This window comes from Castor canadensis, chromosome 7, assembly GCF_047511655.1.
Source record: "Castor canadensis chromosome 7, mCasCan1.hap1v2, whole genome shotgun sequence".
Taxonomy (NCBI): domain Eukaryota; kingdom Metazoa; phylum Chordata; class Mammalia; order Rodentia; family Castoridae; genus Castor; species Castor canadensis.
In genome coordinates this window covers 159,132,862-159,157,549 of record NC_133392.1, presented here as the reverse complement: position 1 = coordinate 159,157,549, position 24,688 = coordinate 159,132,862, and the positions used below count along the sequence as shown (strand labels likewise).

The 24,688-nt window shown below is 50.0% G+C and overlaps 1 protein-coding gene across 5 annotated transcripts in view; it reads left to right on the top strand.

The window, feature by feature from the left end:
* Kcnab2 (potassium voltage-gated channel subfamily A regulatory beta subunit 2) overlaps positions 1-24,688 on the top strand; it is a 91,521-nt gene that overhangs the window by 16,124 nt on the left and 50,709 nt on the right. For 2 of the 5 annotated variants that reach the window (XM_074081516.1, XM_074081517.1), the window contains exons 2-3: positions 20,255-20,383; positions 21,531-21,572. In XM_074081516.1, coding sequence (XP_073937617.1) covers positions 20,307-20,383; positions 21,531-21,572 — 119 coding nt within the window. In that variant the 5' untranslated portion in view covers positions 20,255-20,306. Of the gene's footprint in view, positions 1-8,576; positions 8,725-9,498; positions 9,662-20,254; positions 20,384-21,530; positions 21,573-24,688 lie in introns of those variants that run through there. The other 3 variants (XM_020166679.2, XM_020166678.2, XM_074081518.1) reach the window with 3 other exon arrangements.

Genomic DNA, 24,688 nt, shown 5'->3' with positions numbered 1-24,688 from the left:
CAATGTCTCACACCTGTAATCCTAGCTACTTGGGAGACTGAGGTCTGGAGGATCAAGGTTCAAGGCCAGCCCAGGGAAATAGTTCACAAGACCCCATCTCCAAAAAATAACCGGAACAAAATGGACTGGAGGCATGGCTCAAGCAATAGAGTGCCTGTTTTGCAATCACAAAGCCCTGAGTTCAAACTCCAGTCCCACCAAAAAAAAGAGAGAGAGAGAGAGAGAAAATTGTTTTGCAGTCGGTGGACCTGCCCCAGCTCTGTGTGACTTTGGGCATTTCTTTCGGAAGATGCAGGTGCTTGAGGAGTGGAGATGGAGAGAAAATTGTTTTGCAGTCGGTGGACCTGCCCCAGCTCTTTGTTCTTAGAGCTGTGTGACTTTGGGCATTTCTTTCGGAAGATGCAGGTGCTTGAGGAGTGGAGATGGAAAGTGAGACTGCTGTTCCCCAACCTAGGGGAACCACTATGAATAGAGCAGAGTGACCATCCAGACCTGGGACTGGTCTGCAGTGGACCCGAAACTGGTGAGGTCCCCGGCCAATGTGGAGATGCAGCATCCTTCCCAGGAGCAACAGGTGCAAAGGCAGGGGCCACAGGCCCAAGAGCAAGAGGGAAGAGAGGTGCATAATATACACAGGACAGGTATGCAGAACAGGAAGGCAGGTGTGCCCAAGGCCAGGTGTGCAGAGGAAGAGGCAGGAAGAGGTGCAGGAGAGGCAGAATGGGGATCAAGAGCTGGAAAGGTAGATGTGAATGGCTCTGAATGTCAAGCAGAGGCACTTGGGCTTGATGCCGAAGACTCCAGGCAGCCACTGAAGGCTTGAGAGAAAGGCAGTAACGTGAGAGATCTGGTGTTGAGAAATAGAAATAGGTCTCTCATAACAGATGGACAGCTGTGGTTCAGGCAGGAGTTCCAAAAGCAAGCAGTGGAGGTGGGCAAGAGAAAGAATGTTCCAGGGATACCTATGTGGACCAAGGCAAAACCTGCAGTGCAGGGTAGGAAGTGGGATAAAGGTACAGCCAGGCATCCTTGAGTAAGGAGGTGAGAACTGAAGTTAGAGGGGCAGAAGAATTACCCTCATGGAGTCTGGGTAGGAGGAGGGTTCCAAGAGCAGAGACCACCAAAATCAGGAGTGCTTGGGGGGAAGAAAAGCTGGCCTGGGATGTGAAGGTGGAGGTGGTGGAAATGGTGGAGGTAGAGGTGGTAGAAATGGTGATGGTGGTGGTGATAGAGATGGTGGAAGTGGTGGTAGTAGAGGTGGTGGAGATGGTCGTTATAGTGGTAAAGGTGAGGGAGATGGAGGTGGAGGTAGAGGTGGTGATGGTGAAGGTGGTATATTTATGCATTTATTTGTGCTTACCAGTGCACATATGCCCATGCACACCTGCCACGAATTGCCTAGCTCTACCTTCCTGCCTGGCATCATCCTAGTGGAAGGCTGCAGACCCGGCAGAGATTGTCAGGTTCAGCAATAGCCCAAGAGCCGGTAGGCCTGTGTGGCTGTACTCCTGCCAAGAAACCCCTCGGAAGAAGCTGGAGAGGCTGCAGGATGCCCTCTGTTACCCTAGGAAGAGCACCTGAAAAATGACCTTCCACCACTCCACTTTCCTTCTCTCTGCTGGGGTTCAGCCTCATGCTGTCATCTGTGTTTTCTATACGGAAAAAGTTGCTTGTCCAGAGCAGGCTGGCACATGTGCATGCATTCAGCAAAGGCATGATGGGCACCGACCAGTGTCAGGCCCTGCTCTGGGTACAAGGAGCTCTGTAGGAAATGGGATAGACCCTGCTGCTGTCCTGTGGAGGACACTCAGGTGAGCAATGTTCACAGGCTAAGATGTGTGCTTGGCAGGACACATGTGATGGTGTGAAGGATGGAGGTCTCTGGGACAGGTGGCCTTTCTGGAGAGGTGACAATTGAACAGGGACACCAAGCATGCAGGCAGAGGGAGCTGTACCTGAAAGACCCAGGGACTGAGGTGGGGCCCAGAAAAAGGACACCAGCAGCCTTCCCACTGAATATTCATGGAGCATCTCAGGCTGGACACAGCCAGCTTGGAGACTCTCTCATTTAGGGAAATGACAACTTATCTCCAAAAACTTGGAGCCACCTTACACTCCTTCTCTCACAACCCACATTGGCCCAGTAGTGAGCCCTTAGACCCCAACATCCCAAATTCAACAAACTGGTCACCTCCATCTGCTTCACCTGACCCAGTCTTCCCCAGCCCACACCTGGACAGTTCCAGCCTTCTAACATGTCAGCTCACTCCCTAGAAAGCCGCTGGCTGCTCCTTCCTTTATCCCCAGACTTCTCTGCTGGTGAGGACACAGGATTGTAGCTTATAGAATGGACTCCCAGAACTGCCACTCACCCGGTTACACCTCAGTTTCTACAGTTGTCAGCTGTGACTAATGATAGCAACAACCTCAACAGGTCTTGGAATAAGAATTAAGGGCAGGAATGCTTGTGAAAGCCCTTACCCAAGGCCTCACTGGGACTTCCCAGCTTACCTGAGTTCTAATGCCCAGCCCAGGGCTGCTGCCCAGGGGAGCATCCTTCAGCCTGTCCACCATGGCCTTTGGAGGCACTCCCTGGATATCCCTGGACCCCTGTCATTCACAGTCTGGCTTCAGTGCAGTGGCTTTGTCCCAAAGGCCCAGTCTTTCCCTGAGGACTGGATTATCACAACTTCCAGAAGAGTGAAGTCACACCCTGTCCCACAAAGGGCAGGTCAGTTTCACATAAACCTAGGGCTAATTCATGAGGCCAGGTGGCCGCTCCTTGACCAGTGCTATCCAGGCACTTGGCTCATCTGTGCTAATCATGAGATAACACCAGCAGGGTTTAAAATACTGCACTCACTTAATTCAGCACAGGAGGGAGAAAGAGAACACAGTCTGTATGAACAACTCAAATCAAAAATAAATGAGGCAAAGAGAGTCTCCAAAAATAGTGTGGCACCAGAGGAAGCAGCCTGCATCATGCAGCCAGCTGTCCTCAGCTCTTTGCCGACAAGCGGCATCTCAGAGAGTGGCTGGGAAGATGTCTTTAAAGTGTTTACTCCGGAAGAGATTAATCATTGCCCTCAATCCAGTGATAAGCCAGAATTACTAGCAAAGTAAAAACAGGGCCATGGGACTGAAGGCACTGAGGGGAGATCCCTGGCACCGTCTCTCAGCATCCTGTTTGCCTGCTGAGCGCTGGAGCCAGAGGCTCAACCAGCCAGCAGCATGGGGATCACCTGGCCGGGAAGGTTCCTCTTTGACCTTGAGGGGTTCCCCCTTCCAGACTCAGATTCCTCATGGAAGGACAGGGCTGTGGCTTGATGAGAAGAGAGCACCAAGCTCTGCGGACCTCATGAGCATTTGCGTTTCTGTCTTAATTTCATTATGGAGAATGTCGCTTTTATTATGTGATTAGGGGGTCTGCAGATTACAGCTCAAGCACCCAACCTGGCCCATCACTTGTTTTTGTAAATAAAGTTTTATTAGAACATCCTTTTTTTTACATATTGTCTATGGCTGCTTTTACACCCCAGAGTTGTATAGTCGCAACAGAGAGTGACTAGCAGCAAGGTCTAAAATGGTCACACCCTGGTCCTGCAATGCAAAAGCACAGCGTTCCTTACCTGAGTTTTTTTTTTTTTATCATGTGGTTAAGCATTCTAGAGAAGCCTTCTGTCCATTAGTGACAGCTACTAGTGTTGATGGGGTTTGGGGTTTTTTGGTTTGATGTTGTTTTTAGTATTGTCTTTAAAAAAAAAATAGATTCTGCAATAATTAGGTTTCTCTTAGGCAAAGAACATCTTTTGGGCAGGACATTTAGTTACGTGATTAGCCTCAAACCCACCATACAGGGAACACATTCCAGCCACCAACACCCATCTGCCACCAGAGATGACTTCAGCTGTCAGAGTGAAGGAGTCCTCCTACAGATGCCCAGGACCTCAACCATGGTGACCACCATTGCTGCTCTGTTCCCCAGACACCTGAGAGGGAAAAGCAGATGAGACTGCACAGGGCAGGGCTGGGCCAGAAGGACAGTCCTTTCCCTTACAATGTACTTATGTCACCTTGACTCTCCCTCGGCCTCCATGAGTCGGGATGGATCTATTTCAAACCTTGGGCCTCGGGAGCCACAGAACCTTCAAGGAAGAGGACCCGTTCATAGACTATGTATCCAAAAGCAGAATTCGATTTCGAAGTTTAACTTGGCCTGTCTTGAACTTTGAACTTTTGGAATAATGTGTTACTTGGCAAGTGTCTCCCAGACAACAATGCAGGGAGTTTTTAAACCACGAAGGTCTTCTGTATGATGTGAAGGCTTTGGAGTAACACTCACACACTGTGACTCAAGTTGGGGAAAAGGAGGACAATGGCATTGTCACTGCCAAGCACACACCAACCATAAACTCCACCTGACAGCCGTGCAACCCTCCAGGCAGAACCAAATGCTGAAATGAGTCTGCCTTCTGGGTACCCGTTATTAGAGTGGATTAGTGCATCAAATCCCCAGGAGAGGAGGTTATGCTCTCATAAGAGGAAAACTCTCCGCAGAATCCTGGGGCTGGCTAGAAGATCAGCAAACCACCTAAGATTCAGCCAAGCACACAGGGCGAGCAGAATACTAGTGACCAAAAGTGTGCACAGAGACGGGCGGAGAGCTTCCTACAGGTCGCCTGAACACAGTGAAACACCAAACGGACAGAGGTAAAGTCCTAGAGTTGTGTCCAGGAAATGAGGATGGGTACATGGGGCCGAGGACCTGGGGTGCAGGAGTGGGTGTTTGTGAAGCAGATGCGGGAGCTTTGGTGTCTGGAATGGAGGTGTGGTCTTCTAGAAGGCTGTGTTAACCATGTAATATTTGTAAAAAACCAAATTGCAGAAGTTTTAGGCTTGCAGGCAATGTAATCTCTGTACAACTGCAGACTGTCCCCAACTTAAAATTTTTACGATGGATTTATCGGCGTGCATTTCTGACTTACAATATTTTCAATCATGATGGGTTTAGTGGAAGATCCTGTGGACTTAGCTCTGCGACTATCGCGTGAAAGTAACCAGGGACAGGGTAGTATAAACAGTGCTACCCCACCCCCAAAGTCTCGAATTGAAGTCCTCACCCTCAAGGTGAAGGCAGTAAGAAGTGGAGCCTTTAGGAGGTGATCAGTATTAGCTGAGATCATGAATGATGTAGCCCAGTGATGAGGTGAGCATCCTTACAAGCAAAGGGAGAAGGCTAGGAATATGGCTCAAGTGGTAGAGCAGAACACCTGCCTAGCAAATGTGAAGCCCTGAGTTCAAATCCCAGTACCACAAAAGAAAAAAAAAAAAGCAAAGAAGAAAGAAAGACCAGAGAAGAGCTCTGTCTCGGGACCCAACAAGAAGGAGGCTGACTACAAGCCAGGGTATCCTGATCTTTCATTTCCAGCCTCCGGAACTGTGAGAAGTAAATGTCTGTTGTGTAAGCCGCCCAGTCTTTGGTATTTTGTTATGGCAGCCTGAGCTAAGACAAGTAAGTGTAGCTATGTACCAACAAAACTTCACTATGGACACTGAGATTTGAATTTTATATAACTTCATGAGTCATGTAGCATTCTTTTTCTTTTGGTGTTCTACCAACCATTTAAAAATGTAGAAACTGTTCTTAGCTCATGGGCTACACGAATACAGGCACCAGTCTGGATTTGGCCCTCAGGACACAGCAATTTGTCAACCCCATCCCAGAACAAGGATGGAGGTCACCTGGCTTCTCTCACTGCTGACCAGACAATGCATGATAGTGCTGTGGGCTCTGGGTCCCTCTGCCATTGTAGGAAACACCTTTAAAAGAGGGTAACCTGGGTATCAATGTTCCAGAAAGCAGTCATGCCTGAGCAACTGCCCGGGCTGAGGCAGAGAAGCATAGAATCCCTGCTCACCACTCAGCATCTAGCTGGCCTCACCTTGGCCTCAGCACCCTTGTGCATCGGGCACAGTCACCCAGGCTGCCTTTTAAGGTTTTGTTAGGGTTCAGTGTGATAGCCCACATAAAGTATGTCGCACAGCATCAGCTGAAAAGAAATGTGTTAGCTTAGGCAGAAACCTGTGTGGGAGGACCAGCAGCAACTGTGCCCAGTTGTGGGGTGGAGGAAAGAATGCCAGATGTCTCAGATGCTCTAAGGAATGTCACAGGACAGAGGGACCCGATTTGTCATTTGTCTCCAGAGACCAGAAGCGAGCTGGATGGGCGGAGCTACAAGGAAGCTGGTTTCAAATCCACATACAAAGGACCTTCATGGTCATTTCAGTTGTCCCCATGGAGTGATCTGCACAGAGTCCCCCGTACCCGTAGCTGGAGTTGTAGAGACCCAGAAGCATGGGGACCTTACAGACAGACTGCATATCTTCTGGGCTCCCCAAGCCTGGTCCTCATGGAGTCTGTCATGGAAGCCAGTTCTCTTGGTAACTCTCTGGGGACATGCCCAAAGGAAAGTAAGTCACAGCGAAGAGGATGTATTCAGTACTTTCCCCTTACATAGAAATACCTAAAAGCCAGGAGAACCGTCATGAGGTTCCTACTTAGCAGGAGGGTTTGGGTGGTCCCAGCCCAGCCTGGCACACAGTCTTGTTCTGTGTGGACTTAGGAGAGCAGTAGGACACAGCACAGGCTGCCACTGCCCTTGGACTGCATATGCCCTGACATCCCTCCTGCTGAGAATGGAAGCAGGATGTCACACACAGCCTCCTGCAGCTCAGAAGCATACCCAAACAGAAGAGTGTACCAAGAACGTCCCCTCCCATCAGGGCCACAGAACTTGCCAGAAGCCCCACCAGGACTCAGCTATAGACTGTCCCAGGCTACCCCAGCTGGGAGATAATTTGGGGAATACGGTCGTAGGTAACAGCTGGGCCTGTCAGCAGTCAAATCTGCAACATTTACTGATCTAGCTTAAATATGTGTCCATATAATGCTTGTTGACTAAATATTTCCTCTTTTATTTTCCAGTTTTTTATTGTGGAAAGAGACAAATGTCCTAAAACTTCCCATTTTAAGTGTACAGTTAAGTAGTGTGACGTACAGTCATAACGTGCAACCATCACCACCATGCACTTCCACACCTCTTTTCGTCTTGTAAAACTGAAACCATTCCCACTAAACAACACCCCTGACGTCCCCTCCCCACAGCCCCATTCTGCAGGTGTCTCTGAGAACCTCCCGTGAGTGGAATCATATAGTCTTTTTCTTCCTGCGACTGGCTCACTTCACTTCTTAGCAGAATATCCTCAAGGTGCATCCATGTGGTAACAGTTTGCTTCCTCTTTAAGGGTGAATAGTATTCCATTTACATTTGGCTTATTCATCCGTCTTCCATCCACCAGTGGACATTCAGGCTGTTCCCATGTTTAGCTCTTATGAATAATGCTATCATAAACATGAGTGTATGAATAGCTCTTCGAGATGCTGCTTTCAATTCTTTGGGATATATCCCTAAAGTGGAATTTCTGGATCATAATGTAGTTCTGTTTTCATATTTTTGAGGAACCACCATACTGTTTTCCACAGTGACTGCAGCATCTGCATTCCCACCAATAGTAGACAAGAGTTCCAACTTCTCCACATCTCGACAGCACTTGCTATTCTCTTTTTGGATGGTGGTCATCCCAATGGGTGTGAGGTGGGAGCTCACTGTGGTTTTGATTTGCATTTCCCTAGTGATTAGTGAGGTTGAGCTTATTGGCTATTTGTATATTTTCTTTGGAGAAATGTCTGTTCAAGTCCTTTGTCTGCTGATGCGGTGTTCAGGTGAACCCTCCCTTTGCCTGCACCAGAGACAGCTTGGGCTGTCTCCTAGACAAGTCACAGGCAGCCTGACCAAGCAGCACTGCCATTCCCACCACTCAGCAGCTGCCCCAGAAATGGGGTGGGGGGGGAACAAAGGAGGGTAGAGCAGGGAGAAGCTATGGGTAAGGAGGAAATCCCACTTCCTATCCACCCTCCTTGGGACACCCTCACTGCACCCTCCCCCCAGTATAGTTGTTCCAACCTGCTGAGTCCTGCCTGGATCTCTGTAGGGTAGGGCTGAAAGGTTGGAGACAGAGCTCTGAACAGCTCAGAGCACAGTTTGAAGTCAGCCAGCCCTGGATTCAAATCCCTGCCACATGCTTGAGTCCCGGGGCCCCTCATGGCATTTTCTGTAGTGTAGGGGTGGGCGGCAGTGCTCCTTCCCAGGGCTGTGGGGAAGATCAGATAAACAAGGCAGCACAGCCGAAAGGGGCCCCAAAGCTGGCTCCAGGAAGGGGCTCCTTTAGTCAGCAGAACTCACTGGGAGCTGCATGTCTGCCCCCTCACTGCCCTGAAAAGGGGCTCCAGATTATAAGAAGGATCTACCTTCTCTCCTGGAGGGGCCCTGTGGGTACTTCCCTTCCCTCACCCAGCTGTGCTCCCTGGCCCCCCTCCCCTATCCCCAGCAGCAGCAGCAGCACTGCCAGGTAGGTTGGGTGTCTGGGATCCAACTGCCTGGGTCAGGATGCTGAAACCAGAGGCCACACCCAGACACCCCACGGGGCCCTGGTTTGCCGCCTCCTCAGCTGTGCTGTGGCAGGGGTATGAGGCCCTGCACTCACTGCACCAACTTCCTGTTAGGCCTGTGGCCCCAGCGGCTGGCTGCACGGCAGTCAGTGACTTGGCCTGCCACCACAGACCCTGGAAACATGGTCTCCTCAGCCGTTCCGGTTCAGAAGCAGGTAGCAGGGTGCTTTGGGGATGTGCTGCCCGGGATGGGATTCATGTCTGGTGTGTGAGCAGCACCAGCGCCCTGAGAGGGGCTCGGGCCTCCCAAATGTCCAGGGTTAACAACATCCACCCTCCTGCAAGAGCTGCACAGTGGGATGGAGCAGCCCTTGCAGACCCCCTCCACCTCCAGGGCCTGTGGCCCTGTGTGGCCTCTTGTCCAGCCTGGTAGGACACACGGCAGCCTCGTGGCACACAGGAGACACAGCCAGTGCTCAGGTACGCACGCAGTGTTCTCCACAGGCTTCTGCCTTCATCCCTGGCTGGGAGATCAAGGGCTCTGCAGGGCCCCTCTGTCCCTCTGCAGGAGGGTTAGTGAGGGCCAGCTGCTGAGCAGCCCCTGGTGGCTCCTGGAGAGGTCTGCCCTTCTGAGTGGAAGATATGAGGCCTCCCTGCCTTGACAAGGAATATGGTGGTAGGTTCCTGTCCCTTCTTCAGGGCTGAGTGCAGAGCACGGATGGGGGTGAAAGACCTCCTTAAAGCCCTTCCCCACCCTGCAGGTCTGTCCTGAAGGGAAGACTGAGCCGTGCATGGCACAGTGCAGCATGGCTTCCCACAGTCACCAAGAGGGGAGGGCCAGAAGGAGGTTGGGTGGGGGAGACAGGGAGCTCCCTGGTGACCAGGGCTTCCTCCCTCCTCTGTCCTACTCCCTCCTTCACTTCCCCCCAGCAGGATATGGGTGCAGGGTGTGGCCCTGTGGGGGAGGGGTGAGGAGAAGGCTGTGAGCTTCCTCAGCTGGGACAGCAGCTCTTCTACCTAGGAGGTCACAGTGCCATGTGTGCGTTGAATGAATGAAGGGAGGAGGCTATGAGGCCTGGGCACATGGATATGGTGGGCTGTGCTGCGGACAGCAAGGGCTTGTGTTTCAGTCAGGAGACTCTCAGCCTGCAGGTACGTGAGACATGGGTGTAAGCTGGTGGGTATTTGTTGTACAAGAGAAAGTCTCCAACCTGTGTTGGAGAAGTTGGGATCTGGGGGCTGTGGTCTGTGTATTAATTGCAACATTAATTAGATGTGAACATGAACCATCCTTGCAACAGTCCCACCCTTGGACACCATACATGGTTGGTTGTTGGTTATCGGGGAACAGATAATTTGAATGTGGCTTTGAAAAAGTTAGGCTGAAATTTCTAGTCTATGGACTTTGTATAATATTTTGATGAGTCATTGATGAGATGTGTTATCAAATGCTCCGTCCTTTGGTCTTGACCTTGGCTCTGTGGCTGGGTGTGAGAGCTTCTGTTTTACCTGAACTATGTGATGTCCAGGCTGCTTGGTGTTAGATTGGCAGGTCCTTGTGTTGCCTTTCCCCCTCACTTAGGCCTCAGGAGTCTTGAGGTTTCTTTGTGACAAAAATAAGGCCCTAGCCATGACCTTGGGCTCTGGTTACAGTTGCAAGGCTCTCCTCCCACCCCACTTTCAGGCAGTATCTAGGCAAAGTCTGGATGGTGCTGATAGGGATTGGACCTTTATCTAGACTTTGGTGCATATTTACAATACCAGGGACCTTCTGCAGGTTCCCTACAGACAGAATGAATGCCCAAGTGCAGCAGGGTCAGCAAGTACTCACAGAAAAGGAGTGGGCTCCCATCTGGGGCCCCTGGCTTCTCAGAGAGAGGAAGGGTGTGTCATGCAAGCTCCCTTCCACGTCATGTCATGTGGTTTCCAGTGCCACACCTCTTCCTGTCTCTCCCTGAGGTGCCCCGTAAGCACTAAACACTGCGGCTTTTCCAGGCTTTGGCTGTGCAGTTGTCACAGTACATGCTTCAGGGTCTTGCAGGGATGATTCCTAGCATTCAGAGTGCACAGAGACATCAGCTCAATGAGCACTTCAGTCCTAGCTCCCAGCCCAGAGGCTTTCTGAAGGTGGTCCAATAGTCCTTTCAGGCCACATCCACTGAACGTTACCTTCTGCCTGGAACTGCTCTGGGCTGCAGGATACATGGCAGTGACAACAGATGAGGTTTTCTGTCCTGATGGAAGGCACTCCAGTGGCCTCAGGGGACACATGGACAGAGCTCAACATAGGAAATGGTCTGTTGTCGGCAGTTTCCAAGATGGCCTCTGATAACCCTCTTCTGTTGTCTGTGCCATTGCATAGCCTTCTCTCTCATGGTCTTTTCTAAGTTGTGGGTCCTTGTTATGTAGCAGTGGGTCATGATTCTGACCTCAGTTGCCCGGGGATCGGCCTTCAGGAACTTTCAGCTTCCAGGAAGATCTGAGATTTGGATGGAGCCCCAGACAGCCTAAAAGCCAGAGGTGCCACCAAGACACTTCAAGCAGTGTAGCCATTTCTCTGTGTGGCTGGCTGTGTTTACAACAGGTTAGCCCTTTTCTTGGAAAGTAGAAAGGAAGAAAAGCCTTCTGACAGGAAGGAGAGAACAGCAAGGATAGCAGAGGGAGTATGACCAATCTGAGAACCTGAAAAGAATTATCATCCAGAGAACCTACTGTCTGGGGTGCACCTGTGCAAGAGCATCTTCAGTGGTTTTCGTGTGAGGCACATGTGTCCAGGTTTTCGTGTGAGGCACATGTGGCCCCTCCCTGAGAAGCCCATCAAGCCCTCTCTGTACCAGGTACAGGCTTCCCCTGGGTCCCCTGGCCCTGGTTACACACACGGCCCTTCCCCATTATCATCTCATTTCACAGACAAAGAAGCTGACACTGGGGAGGCTGAGAGATTTGCCCAAGGCCACACTCCAACAGATGGTAGAGTTAGTGTTACCAGAGAAAGGAAAGGACGAGGGGTCCCTCAGCTTCCCAATTTCCATGCAATTCATAGAACTGTTACAGGATATGTTTGGTCTCAGGCCCAAATTCCTGGGTTTCATAGGTCAGGTCCAGCCACTCACCCCAACTCACCAAATACAGAAGACGAGTAATGGTGAGAGCAGGGAAGGGAAGTTTATTACATGGCACAGGCAATTGTGGGACACGGGGAGGTAGCATTTCAGCACATCTTCCCTGAACAGATGTTTGCTTTAGGTTTAAATAGGAGGAGAATTGGAGGCAAAGGACGGTGTAGGTATAATTATTAAATAGTCCCAATCACAGCTGTGTTCAAGTGGCCAGAGGTGACTGGCAGCAGTCACAGGTGGACTGGCAGCCCATCGTCTCAGGATTGGTCAGGTGGGGACTTGCTACCTTGAGAGTCATTGCTGCCTGGCCAGGTGGTCTGTCTTGTGGAGGTTCTGCTATTCTTCTTAGGGCAGCTTCCTCCATCTCTTGTTGTAAAGACATTATCAATCAGTCTTGTCCTTCCTGATTCCAAGGTGGCTGCAGGAGAGAATAGTTCAGAGCAAAGAACACAGATATAATTATATATTATATATATTTGGAGACAGGGCTGCCCAGTTTTTCTCCTGCTTTCCATTAATTCTTGGGCCCGAGTAAGGAAGGAGTCAATGCTCCTCAGCAAAAGCAGCTTTTAAGCACTTGTTATAGAACTTTTGGTGGTACTGGAGTTTGAAATCATGGCCTTATGCTTGCTAGGCACTTGCCACCATTCTCAGCATTTCAAAGGTCTCACAAAAAGGAATCTCACAAGGTGCAAGTTTAGCTAGGACTTATTTTCATAAAACAGGATAAAGCAGAGAGAAACAGGAAAGGAAAGGAGAAATATATGTTTCACATGCAGGAGATGTGAGTGAAGAAGATTCAAAGTGGTGGTTCTTATTTGGGGTACTTATGGGGGGACTCCATCTTGAATTCCCATCTAGACATCTGGCACATCAGCTAGCAACCCCTAATCATTTCACTAAGTATTTCAGGTATTAAGACAACAGATTTAGGGTGGGTCTATTACCCAAAACATGACTAAGATGGATTTTATCATTACATGGAAACAGGCCAGATGCTGGTGGCTCATGCCTATCATCCTGGCTACTTGGGAGGCTGAGATTGGGAGAATCAAGGTTCCAAGTCAGTGCAGGCAAAGAAAAAAGTTTGCAAGACACATCGCAATGGAAAAACATCTGGGCATGGTGGTAATGCCTGTCATCCAGCAATGACAGCACGCTTAAAATAGGAGGATCACAGTCCAGACCAGCCTGGAAAAAAGCAAGACCCCATCTTCAAAATAACCAGAGCAAAAAGGGCTGGAGACTTAATTCAAGCAGTAGAGTGTCTGCCTGGCAAGCACAAAGCCCTGAATTCAAACCTCAGTACTGCCCCCCACCCCCGAAAAAGAAAGAAATATGGAAACAGCTGGTATAGGCCTACCCAAACACAGGGACAATAGGTATTACTTTAGGATATCCACTTGTCAGACGTGCCCTTAAATTTTCGGTCTCTCTACCTGTTCAAAGAGTTTGCCTCTTTTTAACATCTAAAAGGAGAAAGAAGACTTGTCCTTTATTCTGTCTCCCTATTCAGGGAGATTGTAACTTTACTGAATGCCTAAAGAAGAAGGGAGGGTAATTGGAAGAAAGCTTTCTGTCTCAGCCTTTATTTCCTGGTTCTATTTTAAGTCTTGGATCTGGCCTTTTTAGTATCTTAAATTTTTATTATTTAAAATTTCCCTGTTGTCTTTCCCTGCCATCTACCTATTCTGCATCATTAGGACTTGAACACAGAGCCAGCTCCAAAGCCCACCTTGCCTCCTTCTCCAACACCAAGGGTGATGGTCACCAAAAACAGGTGGAACTATGTCATGGGCACTGGAAAAGGACAGAGCAAGACTCAGATTCCCTCTCCAGGATTCAAGGAAACCCCTTGCTAAAGGAAGGTCCCTGCTGGCCTTCCCTCCTTTTCCTTCCTCTGGAATCTACAGTAAAGAGGCAGAGATATATATACTCTTCTCCAGGACCTGGGAGCAGGCTTTCAACCTCCCGCTGACCTAAAAATTCATCATAATTGGAATAACCCTGACATTTGTATCACAGCAGCACTGGCTGCTCCCTGAGGGCTGAAGGGAAGCTCTGTCCACTTCTTTTGTGTTGGGGTCCTGGTGACAGGTCACAGGAGCTTGTGTCTACCAAGCCTTTGGGGCAGCTGGCCCAGTCTAAGCCAAGTGGCCCCTGCATATGCAGCATGTGTTCTGGAGTACATCTGTCCCATGACAATGGCAGAGGTTCAAGGGTAAGGCTGGAAGTGGTACCGTCATTCTGCTCTCATTCATTTGGCAAAGCAAGTCACGTGGCTGTACCAGAAGACAGGGCCAGGTGTGTACTCCACTGACCTCATGTGTGTGTGTGTGTGTGTGTACACATGTGTGCATGTGTGTTGGAGTGTTACAAGAGGTTTTAGGCCCCATGCCCAAACTCCTTGCTTTCACAGGTCAGGTCCAGCTACTCACCCCAATATGCCAAATACAAAAAATGAGCAATGGCGAAAGGCACAAAAAGGAAATCCATTACATGGCACTGTGGCCATGGGAAGAGGGAAGGTAGCATTTCAACCCATCTTCAGCCATCTTCTTCAAGCAGACATTTGCTTTAGGTTTAAATAGGAGGAAGAATTGGGGTCAGCAGGGAGAGATACACTTAATTAAACAACCCCAGTCACAGGTGTGTTCCAGTGGTCAGAGGTGGGGGCAGGTGGTCTGGCAACTCATTATCTCAGGATTGGTCGGGTGGAGCCTTGTTACAATAAAAGTCATTGCTGCCTGGCAAGTGGTCTGTCTTGAGGAGTCTCTATTATTCCTTTCCTTGGGGACAGTTTCCTCCATCTCATCTTGTAAAGATGTTACCAATGAGTCCTGTCCTTTCTGGATTCCAAAGTGGCTGTCAGAGAGAATGTCTCAGAGCAAAGAACACAGAGACAAACTTGAGAGCTGGGATGCCCAGCTTTTCTCCTGCTTTCAGTTTTCTCTTTCTAGGGTACTCTGAATTCTTCCCATCTCAGACAAGCAGCCCTGGCAGCTCTGATGGGACACACAGTCTTTACTGCCATCTTCAATGGTGGGGCTGAGGGAATCAGAGAGATCCCTAACAACTGCTCTCATAGCCCAGGACACATTTGCTTATCTCTACCTCTAACAAAAAAATTTGGGGTCCCTGAGGCCCACACTCTGTAGTAACAAAACTAAGGCTTACAGAGTGAGAGGTCCTGTGTGTCCTGGTCTGCCTCAACCCAGGGCCTTTTGCACCATCCAGCCAGCCAGCCAGTCCTGTATCTTTTGTATGTAAATGTGCTTTTCCCAGATGACCTAATGTGTGGGGACCAGGGACCTTCAGTCAGGCCCTGATGGAGTCTGAGGGGCTAGGTCTTCCTGGGACTGGGGCTTTAATGACAGGGTGAGACCTCCAGGAATCCCTTTTGTGTTTTCTGCTCATTTGAATTCAGCTTCCTGTCCTTTCACCCACTCTGCATTCACAGCCAGAATGGCAACACTGTTGACCTTTCTAGAAAAACATCCACATTGAGAGCTTATAGGGGACTCAGATTCTCAGGGAAGATTCCTGTGAGTCCTCGTTAATTACAGAGGAGGAAGTGAACCATGCTCTAGTGAGTGCTGCCTTAACCGAGGAACAGGACCTGGCTTTGTCCACACTGGACAGACTCACCTGTGTGCCGCTGCCTGCTTAGATACACAAGCAAGAAGCAACCTGGCTAAAAAAAAAATTGGCTAAATGTTATCAGGCAGCAGTCATACAAATCAAAACTGAGGAGTGGTCTGCAAGACAAATGACCTGAACCTTGCAAAAGGAAAGCACACTTCAGAGCTGGGTGCCAGTGGGTCACACCTGTAATCCTAGCTACTTAAGAGGCTGAGATCAGGAGTATTGCAGTTCAAGGTCAGCCCTGGCAATTAGTTAGTGAGGCTGACATCTCCAAAATAACTGGACTGGAGGCATGGCTCAAATTTTTTGTAGAGCACCTGCTTTGCAAACATGAAGCCCTGAGTTCAAACCTCAGTCCCACAAAAAAAAAAAAAAAAAAAAAAAACCTCAGTGTCATGAAAAACTGGATGGTGACAGAGGAGGAAGTTGTTTCTAGGTTAGGAGAGACTGCAGAGAAGTAGCCAATGTCACATGTGAGCCTTAGCTGGATCCTTGTGTTTTTAAAATCTAAACAAGGTATGGAATATTTGGCAATTATGGGGAAATTTGAATATAGGTTGCATATCAAATGATATTGAGTGAATTATCTTAGGAACTGTCATAACGTTTTAAGCTCAGGAGGTTGCAGTTTATCTTCAGGTGGTCCAGAAAACTGTGTGCACGCACATACATGGAAATTGGGAAGGAAGGAAAGAAGGAATGCAGAGGAACAAGGCAAAATGTAAACCATTGGCTGCTGGTGATCATGATGAAGAATATGGGTGTTTGTTGCTAAGGTCTGGGTTTTTGTTTTTTGTTTTTTGTCAACTTTTCTGAAGTTTGAAAGTTTTCTAAATAAGTTGGGGAGAAAAAAGAGAATGCCTTAGGTGGAGCCTCTTGACCTTTCTCGGTCACTGCTAATCACCAGGCACAGGGTAAGAGTTAGGATTCATTCAGCATCTTTCCTCTTGGACCCAAAGCACTTTCACATCTTGCTTCTCTTTGCTTCCATGAGAAAGTCTGGGCAGTCCTGGTAAAGTTCTGAGTTTCTGTTTCTCCAAATATAAATCAGGGAGAGCTGCTCAAGGTCACACACAGGCCAAGGAGATGTGCAGGAGAGAGGCAGGACCCAGGCTTTGACCTCCAGCCTGGATCTCAAACCTGGTGTCCCTCCTGGGCCTGGTGTGTTGTCAGACAGTTTCCAAAGTCTGTCCTTCCGAAACACAAGCGCGTCAGAGGTCCTGGGGGCCCCCAGCTCAGCCCTGCCTGCCTGCCTCTGCTATGCTCCTCTCCCAGGCAGCAGCACCTGCCTGGGATTCACAGCATCCCCACTGGCGTGTCGGCACCACAGGGATTGACTGCTCCATGGACACAGTCGCTCCCTTTTGGACAGTGGCAGCTGCGGAGCCGGGGCTCTGGGAAGGTCGGCTCTGCCCAGAGTCCAGCATCCTGAAGGCAAAGCAGGGGCTGGGGGGAATCCCATCACCCCCCTCTTCCTCCCCTGTGGGGTGGTGGAGGTGGTGGGCTGGGCTGCAGCCACCTGGAGGTGAACAAGAAAGAGGTGGTTCCTTGTGCGGGTCCTCAGAGAGAGGCCAGTGTCTACCTGTGACTCTGGGGTGGGGAGCTGGCCAATGACTCGGAGGAAGTTTGAGCTCAGGGTCCACACTTCTTGAATTCTCAGCTGGGGTGGGGGTGGGGCATAACAAGCGGGTGAATGAGGTGGTCTTTCTGGATGCCTGCAGCAGTTGTTCCCACACCTACCTCTGCTCTGAGTACCCCCACTGGACAGAATGGGCGTTGCACCCTCCCCAAAAGGCTGCCCTTGATGGATAGGCAAGCAGCGTGTCCCCCAGACTCTGCCCCTGGGATATGCTAACACAGACTGCCCAGCCTCTACTGCTTCTCCTATGCTCTCTCTCACAGTCATTCATTCATTCAGCAACAAATACTCATCGAATTCTACCATGTGCCAGGGACCAAACTCTCTGCCTCCACATAGTTGGCACGGTGGAAGAAATATCATAAACAGGACAAGTGGGTGAGCCTTAAGATAGGTCAGCCTGTGACAAGTACTAGGGACAAAAATAATACAGGAAGGGACCAGGGAAATGTGGGGAGACCAGGTTGGTGATCTAAAATGAGGTGTCCAGGGAGGACCTCCGTGAGAAGGTGACTTTGACATAAAGAGGCAAAGGTGGAGAGCTCAGGTAGATTCCAGGGTTCAGAGGCCAAGTTCAGGAGGGAAGATGAGGAGTGCAGCCCTGAGGAGGGGGCAATTCTGCTGGGCTTGGAGACCCTCAGGAAGCCTGAGGGGCTGGGCAAAGTGAGCAAGGGTCATCAAGAGGAAGAGGTTGGAGAGGCCCTGGGGGCAGACAGAACCACCCAGAGGCTGTGGTTCACATTTGGCTTTTGCTTTGGATAGAATGGAAGCTGTTGGGAAGTTGTGAGCACAGTACTGGCCTGATCTGGGCTATATTCTGGAAGGGTCAATCTGGCCCTTGGGGAGCAGTCTGTCAGGTGAAGGTGGTCACAGGTCACCAGTTAGGAAGCTGTTGTTTGGCCTGGGCCAGGAAGGAGGGTGTGGGAAGAAGCATGGTGATTCTGGCTGAAAGCTGTATGGGGTGGGGGATGTGAGAGGAAGAAGGGGGTCAAGGTGACTCCCAGGAACTTGAACTGAGCCCCTGGAGGGGCTGCGTTTGACTCAGCTGGTTCTCTGCTGCTGGAAGGGACAAGGCTGCAGGTGGGGCTGATCAGGAGCTCAGGGTTGGATATGTGAATCTAAGGTTCCACATCCTGGTGAAGATACCATGTAAGCAGCTGGATAAAAGAGTCCATGCCTATAGAGGTGGCCAGGGTGGAGATAAAAGCATGGGGTCTACAGTGCAGCAACAGAGTTCAGAAAAGCAAAGAGGAAGTTCAGGCTGCAGCCTACACAGCTACAAAAGTTAGCAAGCAGATCAGCAGGAGGCAGCCTGGAGACTGGAGCAGCAGGCAGAGAGGACTGAGGAAAATCCCATGGGCGTAGGGTCCTTGCAGCCAAGGAGGAGGAACTGCAAACAAGTCAACAGAAGTTTTTGGCGAATTTACCTGTGAACAGAGAATTTTCTCCAACCATGGAGAAGGAAAGAGGCCTGAGAAACTGTGCTTTGGAAGTCCTTTTGCGATGGGAGGAGTAATAATTCATTGGATGCAAGTGTCCATGCTCCACAAAAAAGGAAGAAAGGACTTCAGGATACCCTCCAGAAGGCTGTGGTTCAAGGGGGCTGGATGCATGTGGCCAGTGCTTCTGGGAGCCACGGGAGGAAAGGCAGAATACTCTGTGAGTGCTGAGGCTATGAGGTGGGTCTGGGGAGGTCGGTTTCTGGTTGCTTCTGTGTTCCCTCAATGATCAAACAGGAAGCAGCAATGTCAGAGCTGAGAGTGAGATGGGAGAGCAGGCACTGGGGACAAAAGAGAGAGGAACTGGAAAGTTGTCCCCTTGACAGTGGTATGACACCTAGCACAGACATTGGCACACTTTTCTATAAAGCACCAGAGAGTGTTTCCAGCTTTTCAGGCCACAGCTTCTGTTGCAATTACTCAGCTCTTCACAAAAGCAGCCCAGTGTACCAACAAATGGGCATGAACGTTTCAGTGAAACTTTATTCACACAAATAGGCGGCAGACTGACTGGATTTGGCCTCCTAGCCAGTGGTTTTCCAACTGTGGTCTCTGGGCCAGCAGCATCAACACTATTTTTGAGCTTATTAGAAATGCAAATTTTTGGCTCACGCCTGTAATCCTAGCTACTCAAAGGCAGAGATCAGGAGGATCCTCCCCCTGATCTCTCTGCCAGCCCAGGCAAATAGTTCTTGAGACTCTATCTCGAAAAACACCCTTCACAAAAAAAGGGCTGGTGGAGTGACTCAAGTGGTAGAGCGCCTGCCTAGCAAATATGAGGCCCTGAGCTCAAACCTCAGTGCTGCCAAAAAAAAAAGAAGAAGAAGAAAAAGAAAATGCAATTCTTGGCCCCATCTGCATCAGAGACTCTTGGACCCAACCCCATTCTCATGAGCACCACTTTAAATGCAAACTGACTTTGTAGTTCTAGAATTCTGGAAGTTAACCATCCCTGAGTACCACTGTCTGAAGCTGGACCAGGGAAAGCCAAGGAGAGAATGGTCTGCAGAGGGGGCCCCGCCCCCCTTCTGAAAGCCATTGTGAGGAGTTCAGAATGGCATGGCCAGTCTGCAGCCTCCCAGCCCCAGCAGCCACAGTCCAGGTGTTGGCCAGGACTGGGCTCTCATGAGAAGGCTCAGCTAGGGAAGGATCTGCTTCTAAGCTTCCCAGGGTTCTCCAAAGATTCACTTAGTGTACTGTTGACCAGAGGCCCTTCATTTCCTGCCATGTGGGTCTTTCCCACATGGGAAAATACAAGGGAAAATCAGCTACCATAACAGATCTATGTCACCCAGTCACAGAAGTGACAGCCCATTATCACCTTTGCCACCTTGTGCTGGTCGGAAGAGGCCACGAGGTTCAGCCACATTCACCAGAGGATAGAGAAGGGAATCCCAGGAGCCAGAGTCTCTGGGATTCCTAGAAGCTAGGGACAGCCCAGGAAATTGCCGTGAGCTGGAGGTAGGGCATGAGCAGATGTAAAGATGCCTTTGGTCAATGGCAGTGCTACTTCCTAGGAGGGGAAGACAGATGGGCTGAGAAGTACGAGGACCCTTCCTGGTGTGAGCAGTGGAATCTGCTCTTAGTTTCAGAAAATCCAGGGGGTCCTGATGGACTCCAGGATGCACTAGGTGGGGAGTGGGCTAAAGGAGTGGGATCCTTCACAGTCATTTTACCTGATCATTGACCCATTTGAATCCATGGGTCAGTCTGTCTGTCTGACAGAGGACAGACAGATGGCCTATGAGCTCAGAAAACACCTGGGCCTTAAGGATCATAGTGCTTCTTGGACAAATCTGGCAGACCTTTTTTAACCACCACCCTCACTTTGCTTTTTTTCCAGAATCTTCCCTCTGTGAAAAAGCGAGCAAGTCTGGACAAGTGAGACCAGCTCCATGTATCCAGAATCAACCACAGGCTCCCCTGCTCGACTCTCCCTGCGGCAGACGGGCTCCCCCGGGATGATCTACAGGTGAACACCGCCCCACTCACACCCAGACCTCCTCCCAGGGCCAGTCCTGCCTCCAAGGAGGGGTCTCTGAGACCACCACACGCTCTTTAGGAGGAGAGACAGATACAGGAGGACCTACAGGGTTGTGAGGTACACTGGGCTCCAAGGAAGGAACAGAATCTTTTGAAAACCAAAGCAGGAAAGAAACACAGACTTTCTGGGTGGGAATCAGCCAGGATAGATTTATTTTTGGTCCCCGACTTTTCCAGAATTTCATTTGAGGGTAACAGAAAGTCCCAATAGTGAGTAGAGGGCCTTCCCAGCTTCCATGACTCACTTTACACATCTCGGCTCATGTGCTGTCTGTGGTACCTGAGAACTCCCAGCGCTCTGAATGGGGCCCACAACCTTGCAGGCCTTTGGGAGAGCCACAACTGTCCCATTTCCAACAGGTGGGGGCAGCCAGAGCTCACAGAGCAATCTTGACCTCCATGTGGAGGTCACTTCCAAATCCAGCTCTGGGTGTGTTTGTTGTTCAGGCAGCCAGAACAACAGCTCGCCTGCAGAGGGCGGTGGTGAGCACTGCTTGTTCCAGACTGAGCACAGACCCTCAACGCCAGTGTCACAATCCAAAAGACTGAGGCACTGGCAGCCCGTGAGCCCTGGGAATTCAGACCTTCCTAGATAATTGTTAGGGCCTGAACCAGAGCCGGTATCTGTGGAAACCCCAGGGAAAGGGTATCTGTCCTGGAAAGGGACGGGGAGTCATAGGCAGTCACACCAGTATGCAGCTGACTAGTGCCTCTCAAGTGAATGGTTTCAACCATTGTTCTAAAGCATATTATAAAGCGTGACCTAATCATATAAAAACCCCACTCACCCAGAGATTTGCCATGGGAAATAAGGCCAGGCACGGAAGGACCCCCTCAGTGTCCACAGATCAGGCTCCAGAACTCTGCCTCAGTGGCCACTGGGTGGCGCTGCTACAGAGCACTTGGTAGGAGGCTGCGCATCCACAGAGACAGCCAGAACTGGAGGGTGGGAGCTGGAGGGTGGGGGAGTGTCAATGATGCATTCTGAGCTCGCACCTGCCTGCGGTTGATGCCAATTGTGGACTATCTCTCTTCTCTCCTCCTTTCCCCCCTTTTTCCTCCATTGCTGTCCGAAGTACTCGGTATGGGAGTCCCAAAAGACAGCTCCAGTTCTACAGGTAACGAACCCTTCATTCTCCCCCAAACCCAGCAAGTTGACGGCAAGGGTGTGGGCGGGAGGGCTGCACCGACCTGGGAAGGGATGCTGGCTGGCCTTGTCTCTGATGACACCCAGGCTCTGTCTGTCCTGGTGCCACCTACAGAGCATATGTCATGTCCTGATACAAAGAGTGCAGTGTAGTTATCATATGTGTTAGTCTACTGATGTTTGCTTTGCTTTGAGCCAATGGACTTCTGACACTTGTTTAGCTCTCGGCCAAATCTACCAACTTCACTCATCAGCTGAGCTGCGGGTATGGCTCCATGGTACCAGGCGGTGGATGGGAGGGCTTCTTGTGGCCACAAGCGTGTGTGCCTCCTCCATTACCAGAGTGAAGGCATCATGGTGGTCCCATTCGTTCTCCCTTTCACCTATGGACTTGAGCTGATTTTTAACCTACAGAGTTTGCAGATGCACTGAAGGCTAATGCCTCTATGGAGGTGTGTGGTACTGATGTGATGTGGATCAAGGTTGGGGTCACAGTGCCTTTCTGACACACTTCCCTGTTGGCAAATTAGAAGCCAGGCATTTACCTGGCAAGAGACTATGCCTCAGCAGGATACAGCATCAAGTAGCCCAGGTGTATGGCGAGATGGCTCCTCTCAGGTTAATCCATCCCTTCCTCTGGACTATCTATCTTTCCCTCACCTGTAAAGCAGCTGCATTATTCCTGGGAAACCTCCAAGTCTAGGAAGTATATCATCAGGACCGTGTGGAGCCTGCAGGCCAGCTTCGGGACTGTGTGAGGAGTCAGTATAGCTCTGAGCATTTGGCCCCTCTGCCTGCTATGGTGTCTTGGCTTGAGACCTGGGAGGTCTATCTGTCCATATCATGTACACCCCAGAGGCTGAGCTTTGAGGCTTCTGTTGCTGGTGCACCGGGTATCTTGGGCAGTGGGTGATAGGTCAGCACCAAATTTCCAAACAGCCTTTTCCTCCACACACCTCTGCACCTCTGAGTGTGACCATGACCTGGGTATGCAGGCCAATCTGTGCCCCTGTCATAGTGCCTCTGCTGAGGCCTTATTCCTTACAGGGAGCTCCAAAGAGACAGCTGGCTCTTTGATTATACAGTTTTGACTGGCTAAGACCTCTGTCTGAAATAGTTAAATTGGATCTTAGACTTGCGAATGCTTTTATTGGACGAAACGCTTATATCATACATAGTATACATATATCTATACGGCATAATCCATCACAGGGAATGTATGCTGTTTGTCCCAGGATCTGACCAGTGAAACCAGACTTGTCCCTGACCTGCATCCATAGACAGCCTGGCCCACCTCAGTCCTGAGAAGGAGAGAGGTCAGAGCACCAAGCAGAAAAACCCCAGGTGTAGACCTAACAGCTCACAGGGCCCTGTCCATGGCAGAGGCCAAGTAAATTGCAGATGTAAGTGTCTTATACTGAGTCTTGCACACCACTGCTGGCCCTCGGAACCAAGGACCACAGGCTCATCCTGCTATCCACTCTGGTCCTCAGGAGCGGTTCCTTGCCCCAAGGACAAGCACTGAAGACCTCTTTCCCAGCCTCTCAGCCTCACATTCACATCCAGGCGTCCACTGGCTCTGGCCATCTGGTTCTTTGGGTCTCCAGTGCAGGTTCTTCATGTGGACACTCACTTGGGGCCTCTAATGATGACCTTGAAGGGCTGGGATCTTTGTTTATTGAGCAGACCGGGGACCAGGCTCTAAGTGTGGCTGTTTATGTTTTTTTTTTTTTTTTTTCATTCAATATTTTATTTTTTTTTTTCATTTTTCTTTTATTAGTCATATGTGCATACAAGGCTTAGTTCATTTCTCCCCCCTGCCCCCACCCCCTCCCTTACCACCCACTCCACCCCCTCCCTCTCCCCAGCAGAAACTATTTTGCCCTTATCTCTAATTTTGTTGTAGAGAGAGTATAAGCAATAATAGGAAGGAACAAGGGGTTTTGCTGGTTGAAATAAGGATAGCTATACAGGGCATTGACTCACATTGATTTCCTGTGCGTGGGTGTTACCTTCTAGGTTAATTCTTTTTGATCTAACCTTTTCTCTAGTTCCTGGTCCCCTTCTCCTATTGGCCTCAGTTGCTTTAAGGTACCTGCTTTAGTTTCTCTGCATTAAGGGCAACGAATGCTAGCTAGTTTTTTAGGTGTCTTACCTATCCTCACCCCTCCCTTGTGTGCTCTCGCTTTTATCATGTGCTCAAAGTCCAATCCCCTTGTTGTGTTTGCCCTTGATCTAATGTCCACATATGAGGGAGAACATACGATTTTTGGTCTTTTGTGGCTCTTGAGTTTTCTGCCAAAAAAAACTTGGGGCCTCTAATGATGACCTTGAAGGGCTGGGATCTTTGTTTATTGAGCAGACCGGGGACCAGGCTCTAAGTGTGGCTGTTTATGTTTTTTAAGGCTGGCCCTCCGACAGGCAGAATAAGGCAAGTGCTCTGCTCTCCAGCAGCTCCCAGATTAGTAAAGAAGTAAGATCCTTATCAGTCAGCTCTGCAGAGTACTGCCTAACAAACAACCTCAAGCCTCAGTAGCAGTTGGCTATTTGCATTTCTTTCTTCCTCATGTGTCTGTGGACTAACTATAGTCAGCTACTCTGTCCCGGGCTGGGCCAGGTTTGTCTCTAAACTGCAGGTGGGCCCAGGTGTTCTCCATCTTCCATCCTTCTAACCAGGACCTAGCCTGGGCACATTCTTCCCATAGCAGAAGCACCAGAGGAAAACCAGAATCATGCCAAGTCTTTTAGGGCCTATGATTAGAACCAGTACACTGTCACTTCTGCTTCCTTTCTTTTGATCAAAGCAAGACTCATGACCATCCTCAGAGCCAAAGGCAGGAAAATATATTCCCTGCATCAGTGGGAGGAGCTACACAGTCACATGGCGAGGGTCATAGATACAGAGAAGGGTAAAGGATTGGGAACAATAATGTACTCTCCCCCAGAACTCCAGTAGTGACTGGATGGCAAAGCCGTGGTCAGACAAGCCCAAAGAGCTGGTGGGCTCCGAGGAAGGCGACTCTGCCCCCAGATGGCAGAGTCGGGAAAGGCCTCACAGAGGGGACAGCTTGGGAGCTTTAAGCTGGA